We start from the raw sequence: 19,089 nt of genomic DNA, 5'->3' as shown, positions 1-19,089 counted from the left end.
TCAAGGGAATTGGTCTTGTCTCCTCCTTGCTTCCTCCTTTTCGTGCACGCTCCCAATGAGCGATGGGATGGAATTGCAGGATGTGCATTTGAACTGAAAAGTTAAGGAACAATTTGATTATTTTTGCAAATTTCTTTTATCTTATTTATGCATGCATATTTGAAAAAAGATTTATTATTATATTTGATTTGTATCTTCCTATATTATTTTTAGTTCCAATACCTAGAAGAGTGTTGACAAGTTTCGAATCTTAAAATAAATATCACAACTCTGCTTATAATAGAAATACTTTGATATTAAAATTAATCCAATCTTTTATAATTAGAATATTTAATTTACATGAAATTATATTTAAACAACGGAAAGTATGAAAATAATTTTAAATAAATTTAATAAGACTACTATTCGATTCTACTTATTTATAAAAAATTCGAATCTTGTCAACCAACTCTTGTTCAAACCAGCTCGCGACACGTTCGATCCCATCGCTACTGGGCCAAGCGCCTGCAAGCCCTCCTCCTTCTTTTTTTGCTTCTTCGCAAAATTTGGAAGTCGCCCATCCCCTGGTTCGTTCGTGACGAGCATTCATTCCGACAACGATCAAAGTATCCTCTTATTGGCATTTCGTGGCGTTCCGTGGCTAAATCCGGACCCCCTAAGAAACCGATGCTTCCATATCAACGGATTTTTCGTTCCCTCCTCTGTCTCTCGTAATTTCATTCGACGTGCCACGCAATTCTTATCTTCCTCCACCCCGTTACACATTCCTTATATATATATATATATATATATATATTTATATATCCCTTTTTTTTTTTTTTTCTTCCAAATCAGCACGGTGAATCGAATAGTTTACGAAACGTTATCCCAGTAGTCTTCGTGTACTTCGTTACAATGTTGCTCGAGATTCGAGATTCGAGAGAGAGAGAGGAAACGTCCGCTTTATTTTCGCAAAACATCAAAGGGGGAGATCCGTGGCTTGGTTTATTTGCGGTCGTCGATGGGAAGTTTTGAAATGAACCGAACTGGTCGGTCGGTCCGCATCGGCCATATTTCAACGATTGACAGCAGGAAGTTGGCGTGCGGTCGAGACGAACGATCGAGTCGACCGGTCCTCCTCCTCCTCCTTCTCCTCTTCTCCTTTCTATTCCGTTTCTTTTTTCTTCTTCTTCTTCTTCCTCTTTTCACTCGATGAATTCGAGCTGACGCGCTCTTTTGTCCTTCTATCGCAATCAGTTTCGATTATATTCGAGTTAATCAAACTTAGTCTTAAATGATGTTTTTACACGAGCATAAAGAAATAATACTTACTTGCGCACGTCACGAGAATTCTCCTTGTTTTCTGTTCCGGCACTTGGTGGCCGGTTTTCATTGTTGTTGGTAAACATACCTGGAAATATACCTGGGCAAAGTTAGCAATGAAACTTGTTGGTCCGCAATAATTGTGCGGATTGGGATAATTAAAGTTGATTCTTAGCGATGGTCAAAGGAACACGAATCAGTCTAGAATTGAAGATGTTTATGGAAAAATTGTAAATTCAGTTTTTTGTTGAAATTATATTTGTTGAATTTTTATATTGTTTTATACAATGATCCTCGAACTTACCCAATAAATCTTTGGGGAAAGGAATCATATTCAAAATTTCCAAGTTTTTTCCTCCATTCATACTTTTTTGAACCAAGATTTCCTTTTGCTGAAATCATACAATTCAATATAATTTCGTACAAATTATGTCAAGTGTTCCTCACTTCTTTTTGATCAAATAAATCATGGTCGCTAACGAATCAATTTTACAATTAAAAGATATTCACTTCACGCGATCTTACCTTCTTTAATCTCTTTCAATCATTCAAAAAATCATCCACGATTTGAGTAAGTAACGGAAATAAGGAACGATTGGCGTGAAAGTTTCAGCCACGAAGGTGCAGCGACAGTGACGTAATTAATTTAGCGAAACTTCACGCGATCTCCCCGTGGAAACAGCCTAGGAGGATCGAGAATCATCGCCGTGGTTAATGTCGCAATCGGCGTAGGGGCAAAAATGTCTTGCGGTCGAGCACCGCAAAAGATTTCGAATGAAACGATTTCGAAGCGGTTTTGCGGGAATGCAGCCGATCCTGTAAAAATGTATCAACATTGGATTATCGACATAATACATTTTTGCCTACTTGTTCAAAATCCGCTTTAAAAAACTTAACTCCTCTTAAATTAAATTTAACCAGACCTTTCCAAGAGACGTAATTAAACAAGCATCGAGCATATACTTCCTTCTCTCTCGGTCTTTCAATGCGGCGGTGAGACGCGATATTCCGGTTATTTTTCTCGGTTCATCCTGGACGGCCGCAAGCCGTATCAAGTGCGTGTATTGCGTAACGTGTCCAAGTCGGCACACAATGGCGTTAACGAGCGACAATCGACGAGAATACTGCAAACGTGTCGGCTTGGCTACGCGTTTCTTCTGTTTGATGATATCTCGCTTCTTCGATGACTCGTCCCTTCCGGAAAAGACGATGATGCGTCCACTTGCTCCTCTTTCGTTCCTACGAGATCACATCCTACTCCATCCAGAGATATTGCTTCACAGCTGTTTAATTCTCTCTCCCCTCCCCTCCTCGAAGGGATGGTTAAATTTATCTCATTAGAGGGTACGTATATCATGGAAATCGGAGCGAGTACGGTCGTCGTTAATTACATACTGTGGCTGGCAATTAAGGAAATTAGCGGATAGGTAGGCAGAGAGCCTAACCAGAGTCTCACTCGCTGCAATGGTCTCCAATGCAAATCTCCATTGTGCAACGTTGTTGCGTTACCGATCCGATGAAATTCGTTCCAGTTACGATTCGTTCTACGATCCTTGATCGCGCAATTTCTCAGTTGCGAAATTTCCTTCTCTCGTTAGAGTATATATATATATACAAGTTTTGTATATTCTTCGTTCCATGCTCTTGAATGCGTCAGGTGTGAGGTTCGACGAGGGGATCGGACCAAGTTAACGCGCGCAAGGTGCGCGGCCAACCACGATAACCGAGCAACAACGTTGCGTACAATGTCTCCAGCCGCGGATGTCGATGACCCTCGAACGTCGGTATCGGGACGAAGAGGACGACGGTGGAAGAGGATGAGGGAAGAAGGAGGAGGAGGAAAGAGTAGGATGAAATGGCAGAAGGGGGCAGACGAAGATGGAAGAGTAGGGAAAATAAAAAGGCAAGGTCTGAGGGAAGAGGTGGAAGAAGAGGTTCTTCCTCGTAGACCGGACGGTGCGGTGGGTAGGAAGCAGGACGGGGTCGTCGGACCCGAGCGGTGTGTTTAGTAGTTAGGAAGCTAATGGATGCCTTAAAGGACGAGATGGATACACAAGGTTGTGTTGCACGACGTTGCAGACGTTGCTCTCCGGTCCCGGTGTTGGCAGCACCGATTTCCTGGTCCGCCACGCTACCACCGGAGGGCAACGAGCACTTGATGCTCTGCTCCATGCCCTCCTACCTCTTCCTCCTCTTGACCCTGGGTCGTTGATCTTGCATCAACCTACCAAAGATACGTATATATATATATATATATAAAGTTTTAAGTTAGTGTCTACGCTCTCTGTTAGTTTTTAAGTAGAGCACAAGTTTGTGGTCGATGCTCGGTCGTGAGAAGCATTCGAGACTACCTGGAGGAGGTGCGCAAAGACGAAACGTACCGCAAAGGGGACAGGGAGAGGTCGGTACGCGCGTTTGCCTTCTTCTCGAAACCGTAAAAGCTCCAAACAAGACACCCTGACGTGCTTCGCGCCAATCCACCACGGTGAAAGTGTGTATGAAACTTTCTATGGAGTTGACGGCGCTAGCGTTCAGCCTCGGTTAGAACTTCGTTCCTCCGTTGCTGGAAAAGGGAAAGAGAGAATCAATTTCTTAATAAATGGATAATTTTCTGAATATCGTAACCGAAGATTCGACGGGTCATAGTAGAAGAAATCGTCGACGCCTAGGATCTGGCTTTTTTTGAGGGGAACGAAGCAAGGTCCTAAGTACGCTTTAACTCTCGTGCGGATGCCAAAGGCTCGTCGGTGAAATAATAACGTAGCCGCTACTTACGAGAAACAAACATAGTGAAAGTATTCCCTCGTCTTTAAATATTAAACCTTGTGTTCACAAAATCAAGCGCAAACGATTCCACGACGATCCTTGAATCTTGAATGGCGGTTTGTATATATATATAGGTATTGCAAAATTTCTGAAAAAGAAAAAAAAGAGAAATGAAAAAGTCGAATATTTCAAGTAAAACTAACAAATATCATATGTATTTGATGTATCATATATATACATCAAATGCTATATAATACATTTAAAATGATAGGTTGATTAGATTATACTTGAATATTGTGCTTTAGTTTGGTCAAATTATCTCTGAAATTTCTGAAAAAGAAAAAAAAGAGAAATGAAAAAGTCGAATATTTCAAGTAAAACTAACAAGTATCATATGTATTTGATGTATCATATATATATATCAAATGCTATATAATTAAAATGATAGATTGATTAGATTATACTTGAATATTGTGCTTTAGTTTAGTCAAATTATCTCTGAAATTTTTGAAAAAGAAAAAAAAGAGAAATGAAAAAGTCGAATATTTCAAGTAAAACTAACAAGTATCATATGTATTTGATGTATCATATATATATCAAATGCTATATAATATTATAATATTATATATATTTAAAATGATATATTGATTAGATTATACTTGAATATTTGCTTTAGTTTGGTCAAATTATGTCTGAAATTTTTGAAAAAGAAAAAAAAGAGAAATGAAAAAGTTGAATATTTCAAGTAAAACTAACAAGTATCATATGTATTTGATGTATCATATATATATATCAAATGCTATATAATACATTTAAAATGATATATTGATTAAATTAATACTTGAATATTGTGTTTTAGTTTGGTCAAATTATCTCCATCCTGAGATATGAAACAAGTGAAAAAGATATATTGTTTTGTGAACAGTGATGCTTGATTTCCATCTATTCATTGCTTTTATGGCATCCCTATATAACATTTTCAATTGCTATTTATCCTTGCCTACAAAAAAAAGAAAAATATAATTGTTTTCTTGTCTCGATGAATAATTACGATCTATGCTTGGATCTAATCAACCTGCGAAAACTGGTAAAACAATCTGGTAAAACCGAACGTTCTTTCTCCGGTTTTCTCATTAACTCGGGATGGCCTCAAGGTTAACGTTGCCTGTGAAACACGCCTGTATCAGTGGCGGGGATCGAAGAGCAGGAAGTGTCCAAGAATTTCTTCAACCGGAGAAGCTGAGCAGTGGAACAGTCCAGTTTCCTGCTCGGTGTATATACCCTTGGTGGCGTGTCGAGGCTGCAACTTTGACGCTATTCGCGCTTCGTGGAGCTCGTAAATTCGAACCGTTGTTCAACGATGTCGTTGGCTGAGAACAAAGAAGAAACGACGTGACGATTCCCTCGATCGGTCTTCCGCTTTGTAACGTTAGACAAACCTTCAACTTTGACGAATGGGATCCCGCTACGTTTTCGCGTTTCCCGAGAAATTGCTTTCTTCGAGATATTCCGTTCTTTTCGTTTCCTTCTTGGAAGAAAGGCGATGGGTAGGATCGCGCGCCTCGCTCGATTAGACCCTCCACGAAGAAGATTTCTTGCCACTTGCCTGTTCCGAGCAAGCCTCCTCTCTCGTTTATCCTCTAACGACTTTAATTTGGCAAAAAACTCGCACCGCGGCAAGATTTGCCTTCCTCTCTTACGGAAGCTGCTTGCCACTCGATTCGAGTCGCGGGAAACCGCGATAAATTGAACAACACTGCGTACACGTAATTGCATAACCATTTCTCACATAGTTAATCTTACGAAGTAATATCAATCATGAGATATATATAAGTTTTATTATTTGTTTTATATTTGTATAGTCGAACTTTTCATTTATACGTGTTGAATAACAAACACGTTCACATAATCAGATTGTTCGTATAATAGAAGTTCATGTTACATAATTTCTCCGTCAGAAATGATTTTTCGTTCAATTAGTAGCTCACGTTTCTTCATTCCTTCGTGTATGTTCATTGGCTTCGTTCAGACTCTTTCATTTTATATAATTAAAATTTGTTTCGCGATTAATCATTTTCCATCCAAGTAATTTTCTATTTCTATTCGTCGTGTTTTCTTCTACAGACGTTTCCTTATTTGTTTCATTGCTTATTTGTGAATGAACGACGTTATAAGAAAGTACAAATTCTCATTAAAAAAACGTATCATTTCCTTCTCGACTAATTTTTTGATTACCTGGTAAAGAAAAAAAAAAGTAAGAGATGAACACTTTAGAATTGTAAATGGAGGATACGTTGATCAAAAGAGAACGTGTATCGATTAAAAAAAAAAAAAAACGCAGCCTATCTCGTACCTGCTACTTTACATTTCCGCGGAGAAATCCGAAGCGCCAGACTTAGGTCTTGTGATTTCTCATCAAAACCCGTTGATCAGGCTTGGTTTCTACTATCGCCACATAGAAGTCGAACATCTCCTTTCATCGAATGCAGAATCTCTTGAAACACGAATTTAGTTTCTCGCGTGTCTCGCTCTCTTTCGCAATTGAGGAATCATGTCAACGGGGAGTACACGATTGAAAGAGTGAATTAATATAGTCAATTCTCCTGTAACATGGCCAATTTGTTCTATGTTGTACTGAAATTGTGTTAAGCAAAACTTAAAACTAATACAAATCATGAAGAAATGTTAAATATATTACTTACCGGGTGTGAATTAAACGAATATATATAACAAATCAATCAGTTTAAGTCTGAATTCTTTAAAGAGTTTCAATTGTCAGGTAAAAATGTGTGAAATAAAATAAAATAGATACACATTAACAATATTTGTATCATGATCACTTTCCGAGTCGATATATTATAAAAGTAAGGTTAGGTAAACGTCTTCGAATTATCAATATCCATTTTTATTATCGTGTTGTCCAATAAATAGTTAGAATACTTTGACAAATAATCTAAAAATATTCACTTTCGTTTCGAGATTCATTTTTGAGGATCTGAAAATTGTTATAATAACTTTGAAAAAATAATAGATTTAGGAAAAAGTCAATAAATTTCATCAGTCGATTACCGAACGTTAAAATTTATAAATTACTGATATTAATGTTGAATTTACGATCTATTAAACAGCTAGTAATAAATAATGTGTCAAAAAAAAAAGTATGATATGTATCGTGCTACACGAATTGTCTAAATTTATTAATATAGCATGTATTATCACTATTTTTGCACTGTTTTATCATATATTTTCAAAATATTATGTTATAAAAGAGTCAATTATAGTTGAGTTTGTATCTTCTTGTCAGTTGTAATTTAGTTTGAGCGAATTCATTTAGACGAAAGTTGAATCTCTGTCATAATACTTGAAGGTTAGGATTCAATGCTTCCATAATTAATTTCTGACGAGTTGTCGAGCGGGACTTTATATTTTCAAGAAGAAATCTGAATATGAATAGAGGCATAGTCAAGACTTCTCATTAGATTTTGATTCAACTTTGTTTTTTTCAGCTAATATTTCAATCAAATTCGGATTTAAACTGTTTGAAATTCATTGCATTTCATAACGTCGCCATTAATTTCGCTCGAGACATATTCTCGCGGGAAACACATAAAAGTTTCGATCTATCTTTCGAAAATAATGTTTCTCTTTCTATAGAAAATAAATTTCGTACCTTTGTTAATTTCATTACTTCACAAGCACAGGATATTTTATAAAACAAATATCACAAAATATTACGAAAATAAAATATCGAATTTGAATATCGTTTATCGAACTAATAAAGAATACTATTCTATATAAAAAAAAGTTTGTGCAATTTTATCAACAGCTGAATACTTTATTGAATAGAATAACACTAGAATTGACTCTTGTCCTAATAAATTCGCGAGATATCTCGTTCGTGGCATAAGAATAATATCGCGAAATATCTCGTCCGTGGTTGCAAAGTTAAAATAGAAATGAGCTCTTCGGCAACGGTTGCACATAAAATTTTGGCCCCGATTTATATCGCACCACCTGTTAGGTGTTCGCAGCTGCCTCCTCGCTATTACGGGAATAATAAAATTCGTTCACGACGAACAAATACGATAGCTGCTTCTCGCAGGTGCTACTTCGACCAGACGAATACTATTATACAATTTCGACTTTTGTTCCTCTTATCACCGTGCATGTTTCGTTAGAATTTGTTTCTTAAAAATAATTTTGATCGCGTAGTTTCTCGTAACGCGAATAAACTCGTCGTTGCACAATATTTTGAACCATCGAGTCGGAATTAAAACAAAACGAGTTGCTCGCGAGAAGATCGAGCACGAATCAAAGGGTAATATCGCGACGAGAATTGCTCAAGACGGCCGATATATTGCGTTTTCCAAGACAAATTAGAGTGGAAGGTAGATGCGATTTGTTGAACGAAGGCGTGCGATCTTTACGAGAATCGTGCATACGTGCGCGGAAAGAAGGGAGCGTGGGAGTTCGACCTGGGCTCGACCAGGGAAATCGAGATCACGTGTATAGCAATGCAGCCACGACGAGTACACACTGCGTTCACTTCCTTCAGTTCTGAACTTGTTTCCTAGCATTTACGTTTATTACGTAAACCTGCCTTTGTCCGCATTTCTCCCGCTGACCCGATCGAAAACTTCACTTCCTCGTCGAGGAAAATTCGCAAACTAACCTCTCGCGATGCGAACAAAAGTCGCAATTTTGTCCCGCCTGATGGCGCAAGTGTAAATAAATTCGATATAATAAAAAACAGTGATCGCGACCCGGTAATTACAGCAAGGCGATTCTCGATGTTATTGGCGAGTCTCGGTTGAAAATTAGAACTCTTGGATAAACGAAACTTCAAATAACCACCAATTATCACGATCTCCCGTTGCTCGAGAACGATTGCCTTTCCCCTTTGAAGAGCGCCATCTCGTTAAAGCCTTCCTTCGTCAAAGCAGTTTCCTTTCCATAGATTCGCCGCGCTATACTTTCATTCGCCCTGTCATTCATCGTGAAACGAATAGTTAATATCAAAGAGGATCGAGCATGGTTCTGTTTTCCCCTTTGTTCGGTGTACACTCGAAGGAACGTCAGATAGATCTGTAATTAGAACGTAGATAACGCAACTCCATTCGGTACAATCTGACCACGATCGTTGGCAATTCTATCGGTATTTGCCAACCTACATACCTAGACCGTGGTTCTCACTTGTCGGAGAAACTTGTGGTGAGACTTATCGCAGGACACGAATAAGCCGTTCCGCGACGTCGATCTCGCGACCAGTTTATCGAGTGAAAAGCATCCATGTTGATACTTGGAACGCTGCGAAGATAACCCGGCTAGGCTGGAAAAATTCTGAAATGGAACGCGCGCGAACAGTGTAAGGACTTTATCGGCCAAGGTATCACAGATTTTTGTCCATGGTATGTGTTCCCTACGTAATCTGGCCGATCCAGGTTAATACCACTGATAATTGCATCGATGATCTCATGCTATTCGGTGTCGTAAAATTTTTCCCACTGCAAAATCAACCTAGCCGTTAATAGTTTTATGCTCGTCGATAATTAAATCGACGTGTAACATACTTTCCGCTCGGAAGTATTCACGCGAAATAACCACGATGATTGCCTGAACAAAAATAGATATATTTAATTATAGATGTTATTTTACATAGAAATTAAGCTTTAATTCGATTCTGATTTGATTTGAACAAAAGTTTATATGTACGTAAAGAATAATAGATTATATATTTTTCAATTTAAAATTCAATTTGTTTTATTTCATGCCATTATAGAATTATGTTCAAAAAGTAAAAAATGCGTTGATTTAAAATAATATTCGGTTAAAAATGATTTTTTACTATATTCTCTAACAATGATATTCATTTGTCGATTCTTTCGCTTCATCGATCCTTTGTACGAACAAGTTCTTCCAGAACTCGTGACACACGTTCCCAAACACGGGTCGTTCGCGCAATGGAAAAACGGCCCTGTTATAAAAAGAAACAAGGCTCGTGCGATTAACGGCGATGCTTTCACCGTTGTTCTTAAGACTTAGAGATCGAAAGAGCTAAGGATCGAAAGAGTGGCTTGGCAAGAGCGTTGGCCGCGCAACTTCGCTTTCTAGAGGTTGCGATCATCGGGTTACAGCGAGTTCAAAACGGATCATCGGAATATCGTTCATTAGACAATTTGGATGAATTTTTTTCGACCGATATTTTATCGAATCGATAGTAATTAATCTCAAATATACTCACATATTACTCATTATCTATAATAATAAAATAATTAAAAAATTGTTTAATCGATATAGAAATAATTATCGAGTTTTCAATTTAAAATTTTAACATGATCTTTATGAGTTTTTATAGGATTCAAATTTGTTTTTCTTTATTAGTTGCAAATGAAGCGACTAAATTTATAATATTTATAGTTTTATTGAAAATAATATTAAACAAGATTTGATTCGACAAATTTAATATATTTTTTATATCATAATTAAAATTATTATCATTCATTTGCAACAATCTATGCTATTTTCTTGGATCAATATTAGGGTAAGGATTGATAAAAAAGTATAAACATTTGGTGAATAATTTGAAGTGTATATTGTTCCACATTTCACAATTTTCCCTAGACTTTTTCTAATTTAAGAATTCATTTATTTATTTGCAGGGGTAAATACGCGACAGTGAAGAGATGTCGAGAGAGGTCCAGTGGACGACAATGGGCCGCAAAATTTCTACGGAAGAGGAGACGAGCGCAGGAATTGAGAGCGGAAGCGCTTCACGAAGTCGCGGTGCTGGATGCTGCGGCCAATTGTTCCCGTCTGGTATCCTTACACCAAGTCTTCGAAACGAACACGGAGATGGTCCTGGTTTTGGAATTGTAAGTCGAATTTCTAGAAAATTTATCGTTATCGTATTCGTAATAAATACATTTAAAAATAAAACTCTCGAAAACTTGCTCTCTAAGAATACGACTATCCGATATTTTCATTCTCAACAAGAGAAAAATAATACTTTATGATAATAAATAATTTATGAGAGTTTCATTTTCAAACAAATATCTTAAATTATCATAAGTTTTAAAAAAAGTGTTTGATTTAAAAAAATTATTTATTAATAAATTATTATTTATAATAAAAAATTATTAATATAATAAAAAATCTTAAATTATCATAAGTTTTAAACATGTTTGATTTAAAAAATTATTTATTAATAAATTATTATTTATAATAAAAATTATTATTTATATAATAAAAAATTATTATTTTTTTTATTTCATCCAAAGGGCACCCGGCGGTGAATTACAAATGATATTGGATAGAGACGAAGTTCCGGAAGAACGACAAGTGGCCAGATTGTTGAAGCAGATTTTAGACGGAATAGCGTTCCTGCATTCGTTGAACGTGGCTCATCTCGACATCAAGGTGAGTCCCCAAACCGCGCTCGTTGGCCGCTTCGCGCGAATATTTTCGCGCCTGGTAATTGGCGGAACAAAGAATTCCGGCCGCGTTCCAACAAGTTCTTATCAGCGTTAACAACAAGTGGAGGCTCGATAAGAGCCGCTAGATTGTCGTTTCTGCAAACAATCCTTATCTAAATTTTTCTCGCCGAGTTGAAAAACCTTCCTTCCCGCAATTGGCGCGCGTGTTGTGACCCGTTCGAGTGTGCGAGGAGAAAGGACGAAGCGACGGAAAATTGGAACGGAGAGAAGGAATCGAAAAGAGACTTGGCTGGCAACGATAACGTTCGCTGCCGTGCCGACCAACCGACCAACCAATTTCTCGATGCTTGAACTTCGAATGTTCACGCGAATTGATTTAAACTTGTTGCGTAAAAAGTGACAAACGCGCAACAGGTTACACAGACTGACGCCAAAAAACGACGATTCGAAATATCTGTTGCGTCTCGGCAAACGTTTATGCGTTTCGCACGAATTAAAGGGGAGGGGGCATCGAGCAACGGTCGCGTGGGCGTCGATCGATTTTACCTCGACCAATGAGAGTCGCGTACGAGGGTCGCATTAATTCGCCGTTTCCACGCGTGGACTCGGCGCATTGTTGCCGTCGGGAACCAACTTTCTCGCGAATTCAAATATTTGCTAGAAAGCGGAGAACGAGCGGAGCGGAGTTCTCGTTGGAATGCAGAGATGGATTTTTCCCTCGAGAGACGTATTCGCGTTATCGCGAAGAATCGTTGAAAGGAAAAAAAAAGCAACGGCAGCACGTGCAACGAGAGAGAGAGAGAGAGAGAGAGGATGGAATTCCTCGACGAAACTGGCTCCGATACGGCGTTCCCTTGCCTACCCTTAAATTATTTTTGTACCGGCTACGAGGGAGTCCGTGTCTCGCCGCGAAACTTTGATACGAAAATAGCTCGATGAACGCCCTCCCCACCCGGCTTTTTCATCGAGAATAATGATATGCAGCGGAGACGCGTCGATCCCTTTCTCGAGACGAAAGGAAAGAAAAAAATGGATCGGTATATTTGCATAATTAGCTCACTTTTATCCGTCGATTAATCTCTCGATTTTGCCAATAAATCGATTGAAATTACGCTAAGCAACGGAGGATGCACATCCCGACGGTAGCGATAGATAAGCTCTCTTTTTTCTTTTCTTTCTTTTTTTTTTTTCCTTGCTCGGTGACTGAGGATTTACACAATTTACGCGTACACGTATATGACATGTATCGTGACAAGCAACGTGCACACAACGCGACGAAACACGAGGGGCGAAGCGAGAGAGAGAGAGACGCGACGAAACACGAGGCGTAGGTACACACGAGTACGTGTTTATCGATTATCGACGTGATCGATATGGGTGAGCCAAGGCGAACGAGTCGTATTAATAATATTCCTTAGGCGACACACGTGGCGAGTCGCATATTTCAGCCTTCCTCCTTTTTTTTTATTCGCGTTTAACGCGGCTCGGATTATGATCGCGGTTATGCAACCCAATTACCCACCTTTCGCAAATTGATAGCAATTTGCTACGAGATGCAGGTTACCGGGCTAAATTACGAACGGGGCGTTACAGCGATACATTGTTAAATTCGCGAATTCTCGAAACTCCTCCGTTTTATCGATTCTTTTTTCCGCGCCGATAGAAACGATAAGATAATTTCGTTCTCGGTACGCGAAATAATCGATTACGGATTTATTTTATATATATTCGAAAGTTTGGAAAAGTCATCGCCCCTTTTCGATCACGCTTCGAACTCGAAGAGCGTGAGTTCTGAAAATAACGCCGTGCCACGAATTCACGCGATATGCCTGACCCAAATATAGATCTCGCGTTTATGAATGGAAAAATGCACGCGAATTCTTTGGCGCGGTTCCAACAGGCCTCGTTGGCCAAAGTCCACATGATGTTTGAGGCGCCGTCGAAACCAGTTTCACGCCACTGCACAAAATCACCTTTCGCACGTTCACCTTTGATACCTTTCGACCTGTATAATTTCCACTGTTGCGGCAAGCAATCGCGTGCACCGGATCTTGCGCGTCGCGGCGGTTTTGTTCTCGTTCGTGGTTGAACGAACGAACGATCGTTCCGCCGTTCTCGACGCAGGCGTGCAATAATAAACGCGGCTATCGAAACTGGCGCCAAACACCGTCCACCCTAACCTCTCCTCCCGCTCGGTAATCGCATTGTTTGAAACTGGCCGCGTGATATCCGGGGCCGCTATCGGTTTTAACCGGATTTTCCAAGAAAGAGGGGCGATCGACCTCCGCGAAGAGAGGAGGAAAGGCGGAGGTTCATCAATGAACTCTCGGCGAGTGTGGTTGATTGTCGAAGAAGCCGGGTCTTGTGCCGAGAATTGCATTTCTCGCGTGGTCAGTGACTCCGCTTCGCTGATTCGCGCCGACCGTTTCGTTCATTAGGCGGGATATATAATACCGCCGCGTATTCGATGAAATCGATTCATCCGCCTCTTAATGGAATAGGCCGTGCTCCGCCTGTTGGAACCAACCGAGTTCCCAAGCGAGCGAAAAAAGAAAAGAGGAAAAATAATAATGATATCGATATTTCATGCTAGGTCGAGGGAAAAGCGACTGACCGATCTCTCCTCCTCCCTTCTCTGCCTCGTACCTCGTACAAACGATTCCTTTCGACGATCGACTTATCGATGCGTGACGCTCTCGTGGATTTTGATGTGTGTTATAGGGAACAAGATTTGAACAACTTGTTTCCGTACGTATTGAAGATATTTATTTGTTAGTTTGTTAAAGATGATACTTATTACACGAATGGCGAAACGATTCCAAGTGCGCTTTATGTTGCGGTAACTATGTATTATCGATGTTATCGTTATTTTATTGATATCATTTTTTTTTTGCAATATATCAATGATATCGTTAAGATAGCGGATGAAGAAATGACCAGAGTTCCTATTATTTCTTATTCAAAGTTATTATCGATGTAAAAATGTTTTTTAAATGAATTGTAACCAGTTTTATTTTCGCGTTATTGATATCTGAAATTGATATTTTGAATATAGTATAGAAAACTCTGTGTAACATCGTTGGATCCATGGTTAACCGTTAGAAATATTTGTAATAATAACTTTGAATAAGAAAAAAAAAAATAGAAATTTCAGTTATTTTCATGCGTTATCGATTTTATGATGTTAATATTAATGATATCGATAGGTCGTAATTCGTTATGTCGGTAATTACTTATCGACGAACATAACCTAAAATTTTCTTTCATTTAAAAATCGTGAAAATTCAACGAGAGCGTCGCACATCGATTACCGTTTCGATAAAGTAGTTCGCGTTCGTTTTACGTGCAGTAAAGAACAAACGAATGGCGTTTACATAGAAACGATTTGGAAAATAGCTTCTTAGATTGTTAGTAAATCGATCGAGACATGTTTTCATATCGTGCGTATCGTAGCTCGTTCACTGGTCAGTCGAACAGCTCTTTCTCGTAACTCGTTCCTCCGAACTCTGTACATTACATTCACAGTTACGCTTGGCTGCCAGCACTTACTTATGTTCCCCTTGACTCACCACGAAACAAACGATATGTTTATTTTCTTTCGACTCCCTTATTCTTTCACGCACTTGTCTATGTTCGATAAAATACAAAGAACGCTCTGAATTCTGCCGGAGTTATTGGGATTCGATACTTCGAGTATTTCTCGACAGAGGGCTACCTTCTTATTTCGCATCACCTATAGTTTCTCGCTAGTTGTCGCGTGATCAACGTTTTCTATATATACGGCGGATCAACATGTTATACTCAATTGCGGGCTACGAGTTGGGTACATACACCCTACAGTGTTGTGTACCTGTCGGATAACCTAACCTAACCTGACAACATTAGAAAATGTTTATAAACTTTTCTAGTTCCAGGCCCAATTTTCCAGTGAGTCCATCTGCACTGTGGAGTACATATACAATGGTATTTCGGCCATTCAATGTATGTACCATTATTTCGTGGTTTACTTTCTCTCTGGTTCCACATTTAAAAAAATGTTGACGGGTTTGTCAACGTACAGAGAGGTCTCGTCCCGCTTTTATTTTGACTTATTTTTTTTTAAATGTTGCATTATTATATTGTTATTATCGATAGAACGATTCAATTTTATTACAAAGATTAGATTGAGATTAAAAAGATTTAGCTTTAAAATCTCTAAATATCTGTATATATATATATATACTTATACTATACACTCGGGACACATTCTCTTGTCTGCGAGCAGAGCGTAGGGTCGCTTCCCCTTTTCTCAACCGCCGGAAGTTTCAATGAACGCGAGAGACGGATCCTCATAAATTCGTTGTCCGTTGGTTAAAAAGCCTTCTGCCTTCCAATTGCACGCAGACGCTTGTGCGCGTGCTTCGCATTCCGATCCGCCAAAGGTTCTTTAATCGAGAAAATTCGATCATCGACCTCTAACGACTTCTCTCGAAAAGGTAGATAACCCTGACTCTCGATAGTTTACGTTCTTCCTGTAGTTTTTTGCGACTGCTCTGTGTTACGTTAAACGCCGACATCCGACAACCGTGCTTACCTGTTACATTCTCCTAGACACGCTCGATCGATACATCGCACAGATACGATATATATATATAGGTTATTAACCTTTAAAATATATATTTTATACCTTTTGAAAAATCGATTTTAGAAACAATTAGTATATAAAAATTTTGTTGCTTACTAATATTTATTAAGTAATGATTACTTATTAAATAATTATTATTAAAAAGTAATTTAAATTTTCGTTCAATCAAACGAAACAGGGATATATAATTGTGATTATCGATACACGTTATACATGTTATTGATATTACCGATAATTTGATACATCGATAAAATATCGATGAAACGGTTGAAAATAACCAGAGTTCCAATTTTTTCTTATTCAGAATTATCATTAAATATGTTAACGTATGGATTAACGATATTTTATTGAGTTTTCTACTATATTTAAAATATCAATAAAACGAACAGAGATGACTGAAATAGATTTCAATGCAATCTTTCAATATAACCTATTTATATTTATTGCAATTTATTATAAATAACATTTTTTTCCTGCTTTAATATCAACTTTGAATAAGAAAAAAATGAAATATTATCGATACTAATTACAGTTTACGTGCTATCGATATTATCGATGTATCAAAAATGTATCAATAAAACATCGGTAATCGATAATCCCAATTCTAGATAGAACAAGATCCTTATTGCTTCATCTATAAATCCAATTGTTTACAACTTGATTAAACGAGCCTCAACCGACATTTTAATCGATTTTTGTGCCTTTTCAAACAATTGTCCCGCGAATATATTAACGTAACCGACTCTTTATAACCGACTATTATCGAACTGGTTCGAATCTCCGCTTTCCGAGTTGGGCGTTTTAAGTACTTGGAAGAAGAACGGCCAGAAGAACCGAATCGATTATCCCATTCGACCAAGAGAATCGCGCGCACGGCAATAATATTCTCGGTAATCGATCGCTACGCCTACAGTCGTTCCTCGCCGAGGGCCGTTTTGAACGTTGGCGAAACCCGAGTGACGCAGGAACTTCGTAATGGCTAATTATGGAAATGTCTTGGTTCCTTATTGAACGACTTCCGGGACTGGAAACGAGTCCGTTTCCAAACGGGCCGGCCATCCCATCCTCCCGTTCGTTCTTTCGAAACAACCGTTGGAAATACACGGGAGGCGAAAGGAAAGTAAAGGAAGAAGGGTTATATCGGGTTATAATACAAGAGGAGGACCCGTCGGGCAAGATGGACGAGGAGGCGCGTGGAACCGAACCGCACCGCACGGATGTCGAAAGCAAAAGGGGCCAACACGAGCGAAACGTCCCACGACCTCGACTTTACAGGAGCGACTTTATTCCAAGTATCATAAGACGCAGTCCGGTCACGTTCGACTCGTAACTCGGTATAACGAAACATAACGCGCAAACTGAATCCTCGAGCGGAACGAGCGTGCACGCCATCGTTCCCCCTCCACGCCCCTCTCCTTCCCCCTCCCACCGCTCTTTACCAATTTTCGACCTATCTCGTGTCTCCATCTAAACTTTTGTTTACGAACTCGGGCGAGCGGGTGGGAGGGGAGGAAGGAGGGCAGAGAGGGGAGCTACGTATCCCGCGAAGCGAAACGATCTAGAACTGTTTTGCAACCGTCGTGTATATATCGATACGCTCCGCGTTGGAAAAACGCGAAATAAGTTGCAAACTCACGAGACGATATTTTCAATCGATCGAAAAAGAAAAAAAGGAAAAATCTCTTCTCTTCTCACGAGGATGAATTCGATCCTCGATTCTCGTGGCAGTTCGAAAGTGTTTTTCTCGCAAGAAGAGTTTGAAAACGTGGGCGCGTGGAAAAGGATGCGTGGGCGTCGTATTGGAACGAGTGTACGCGAAGGTACTCGATACCTGAACGATCGATGATAAGAAAAGGTCGTGGCACGGCCTAGCCGAGCGATTCGTGCTTTTCTTCCTTTTCTTCTTCTTCTTTTTCCCCTCCCCCTCTTCTTGCTCCTCGAGAACTCTTTCCTCTCGAAACAATCGAACAATGCTTCGGGCCGTTGCGCGCGGGGGAGACAGCGGTGCAAGAGGCAGAGGCCTGTGGGGACGTGGGTCTAGGCGAAGAAGAGAGACGGAAGGGGAGGAGGGGGAAGTTCCGGTTTACAACCTCCTAGGTAGAGCGACGATTATGTTTTCAAGAGCGACCGTCCCGACCTCCCAATGCGAGCCGAAAAAGCATCATTATCGCGTGCGGTTTATTAAATACCTACTCGAGTGTCGCGATTAATCGCGTCGATTACCTTCTAGCGTGCGCGCACAGAATTGGCTTTTATTCGATACTTTTAATTAACCGGTACTGCGCCGCCGGTACCCATTCAAACCACCAGATCGTTAACTATATTCTTGTAACACGAACCACGGCTGTAATTTACCGTCGTTGTCGTTCCCCTCGACTTGCGGAGCAGATGTTTCCACTCCCATTATTCGTACACGGACAATCGTCCTAATACGGGCGGGAAAATAGATTCTTCGTTAAGTTAAAACGTGGAAAACGCGATTTTATTGAGATCAAGTTGTACAAATCACTCGATCAGTTGTATTGATATTCACAAATGTTTAATTATATATATCTGCAACATGTATGTTATTTAACTTTAAATTTCGATCCAACTTTTTTTCTTCTTTTTACTTATGATTTATATCATACGAAAATGATTTGTTCTATTCGTTAACAGATTAATTGATCTCCTCTCTCGATCAGGAGATATATATATATCGATGTCGTGCATTTTATTCTTCCCATATATTAATGTGAATATATCGATATCGGTACTGTTAGATTTCGTGACACGAAATGCAAACTCGTCGATTTGAGAATTGACGAAAAAAGTCGAGGGGGGAAGAAAAAAAAAAATAAATAAAAATACGAATGGATCCATGGCTTTGGAATAATTAATTACCTCGCCATACATGCCCTGTGTACGTGAAAGGGAATCGTCGTTTATTAAATACCTTTAATTAAGTGGCATCGCGTAGGCACA

General features: G+C 39.2%; 1 protein-coding gene and 1 long non-coding RNA gene across 7 annotated transcripts in view; one reads left to right on the top strand and one right to left on the bottom strand.

Moving 5' to 3' along the window:
* The window catches only part of LOC551895 (serine/threonine-protein kinase 17A), a 50,897-nt gene that overhangs the window by 24,839 nt on the left and 6,969 nt on the right, over positions 1-19,089 (top strand). For all 5 annotated transcript variants that reach the window (XM_624281.5, XM_016915721.2, XM_006557847.3 and 2 more), the window contains 2 exons: positions 10,728-10,940; positions 11,346-11,484. In XM_624281.5, coding sequence (XP_624284.3) covers positions 10,728-10,940; positions 11,346-11,484 — 352 coding nt within the window. The remainder of the gene's footprint in view (positions 1-10,727; positions 10,941-11,345; positions 11,485-19,089) is intronic.
* On the bottom strand, positions 2,583-8,114 carry LOC107965402. 2 transcript variants are annotated; one of them, XR_003305951.1, is made up of 5 exons: positions 5,508-8,114; positions 5,144-5,438; positions 4,910-5,068; positions 3,684-4,398; positions 2,583-3,526 (listed from the first exon to the last, which is right to left on the bottom strand). It is a non-coding gene; the product is annotated as an uncharacterized LOC107965402 (long non-coding RNA). The 2 variants fall into 2 exon arrangements; XR_003305950.1 differs by having other exon boundaries at positions 4,910-5,438.

The sequence above is a fragment of the Apis mellifera genome, linkage group LG13 (genome assembly GCF_003254395.2).
Source record: "Apis mellifera strain DH4 linkage group LG13, Amel_HAv3.1, whole genome shotgun sequence".
Lineage (NCBI taxonomy): Eukaryota > Metazoa > Arthropoda > Insecta > Hymenoptera > Apidae > Apis > Apis mellifera.
This window is presented reverse-complemented; position numbering and strand designations above follow the sequence as displayed.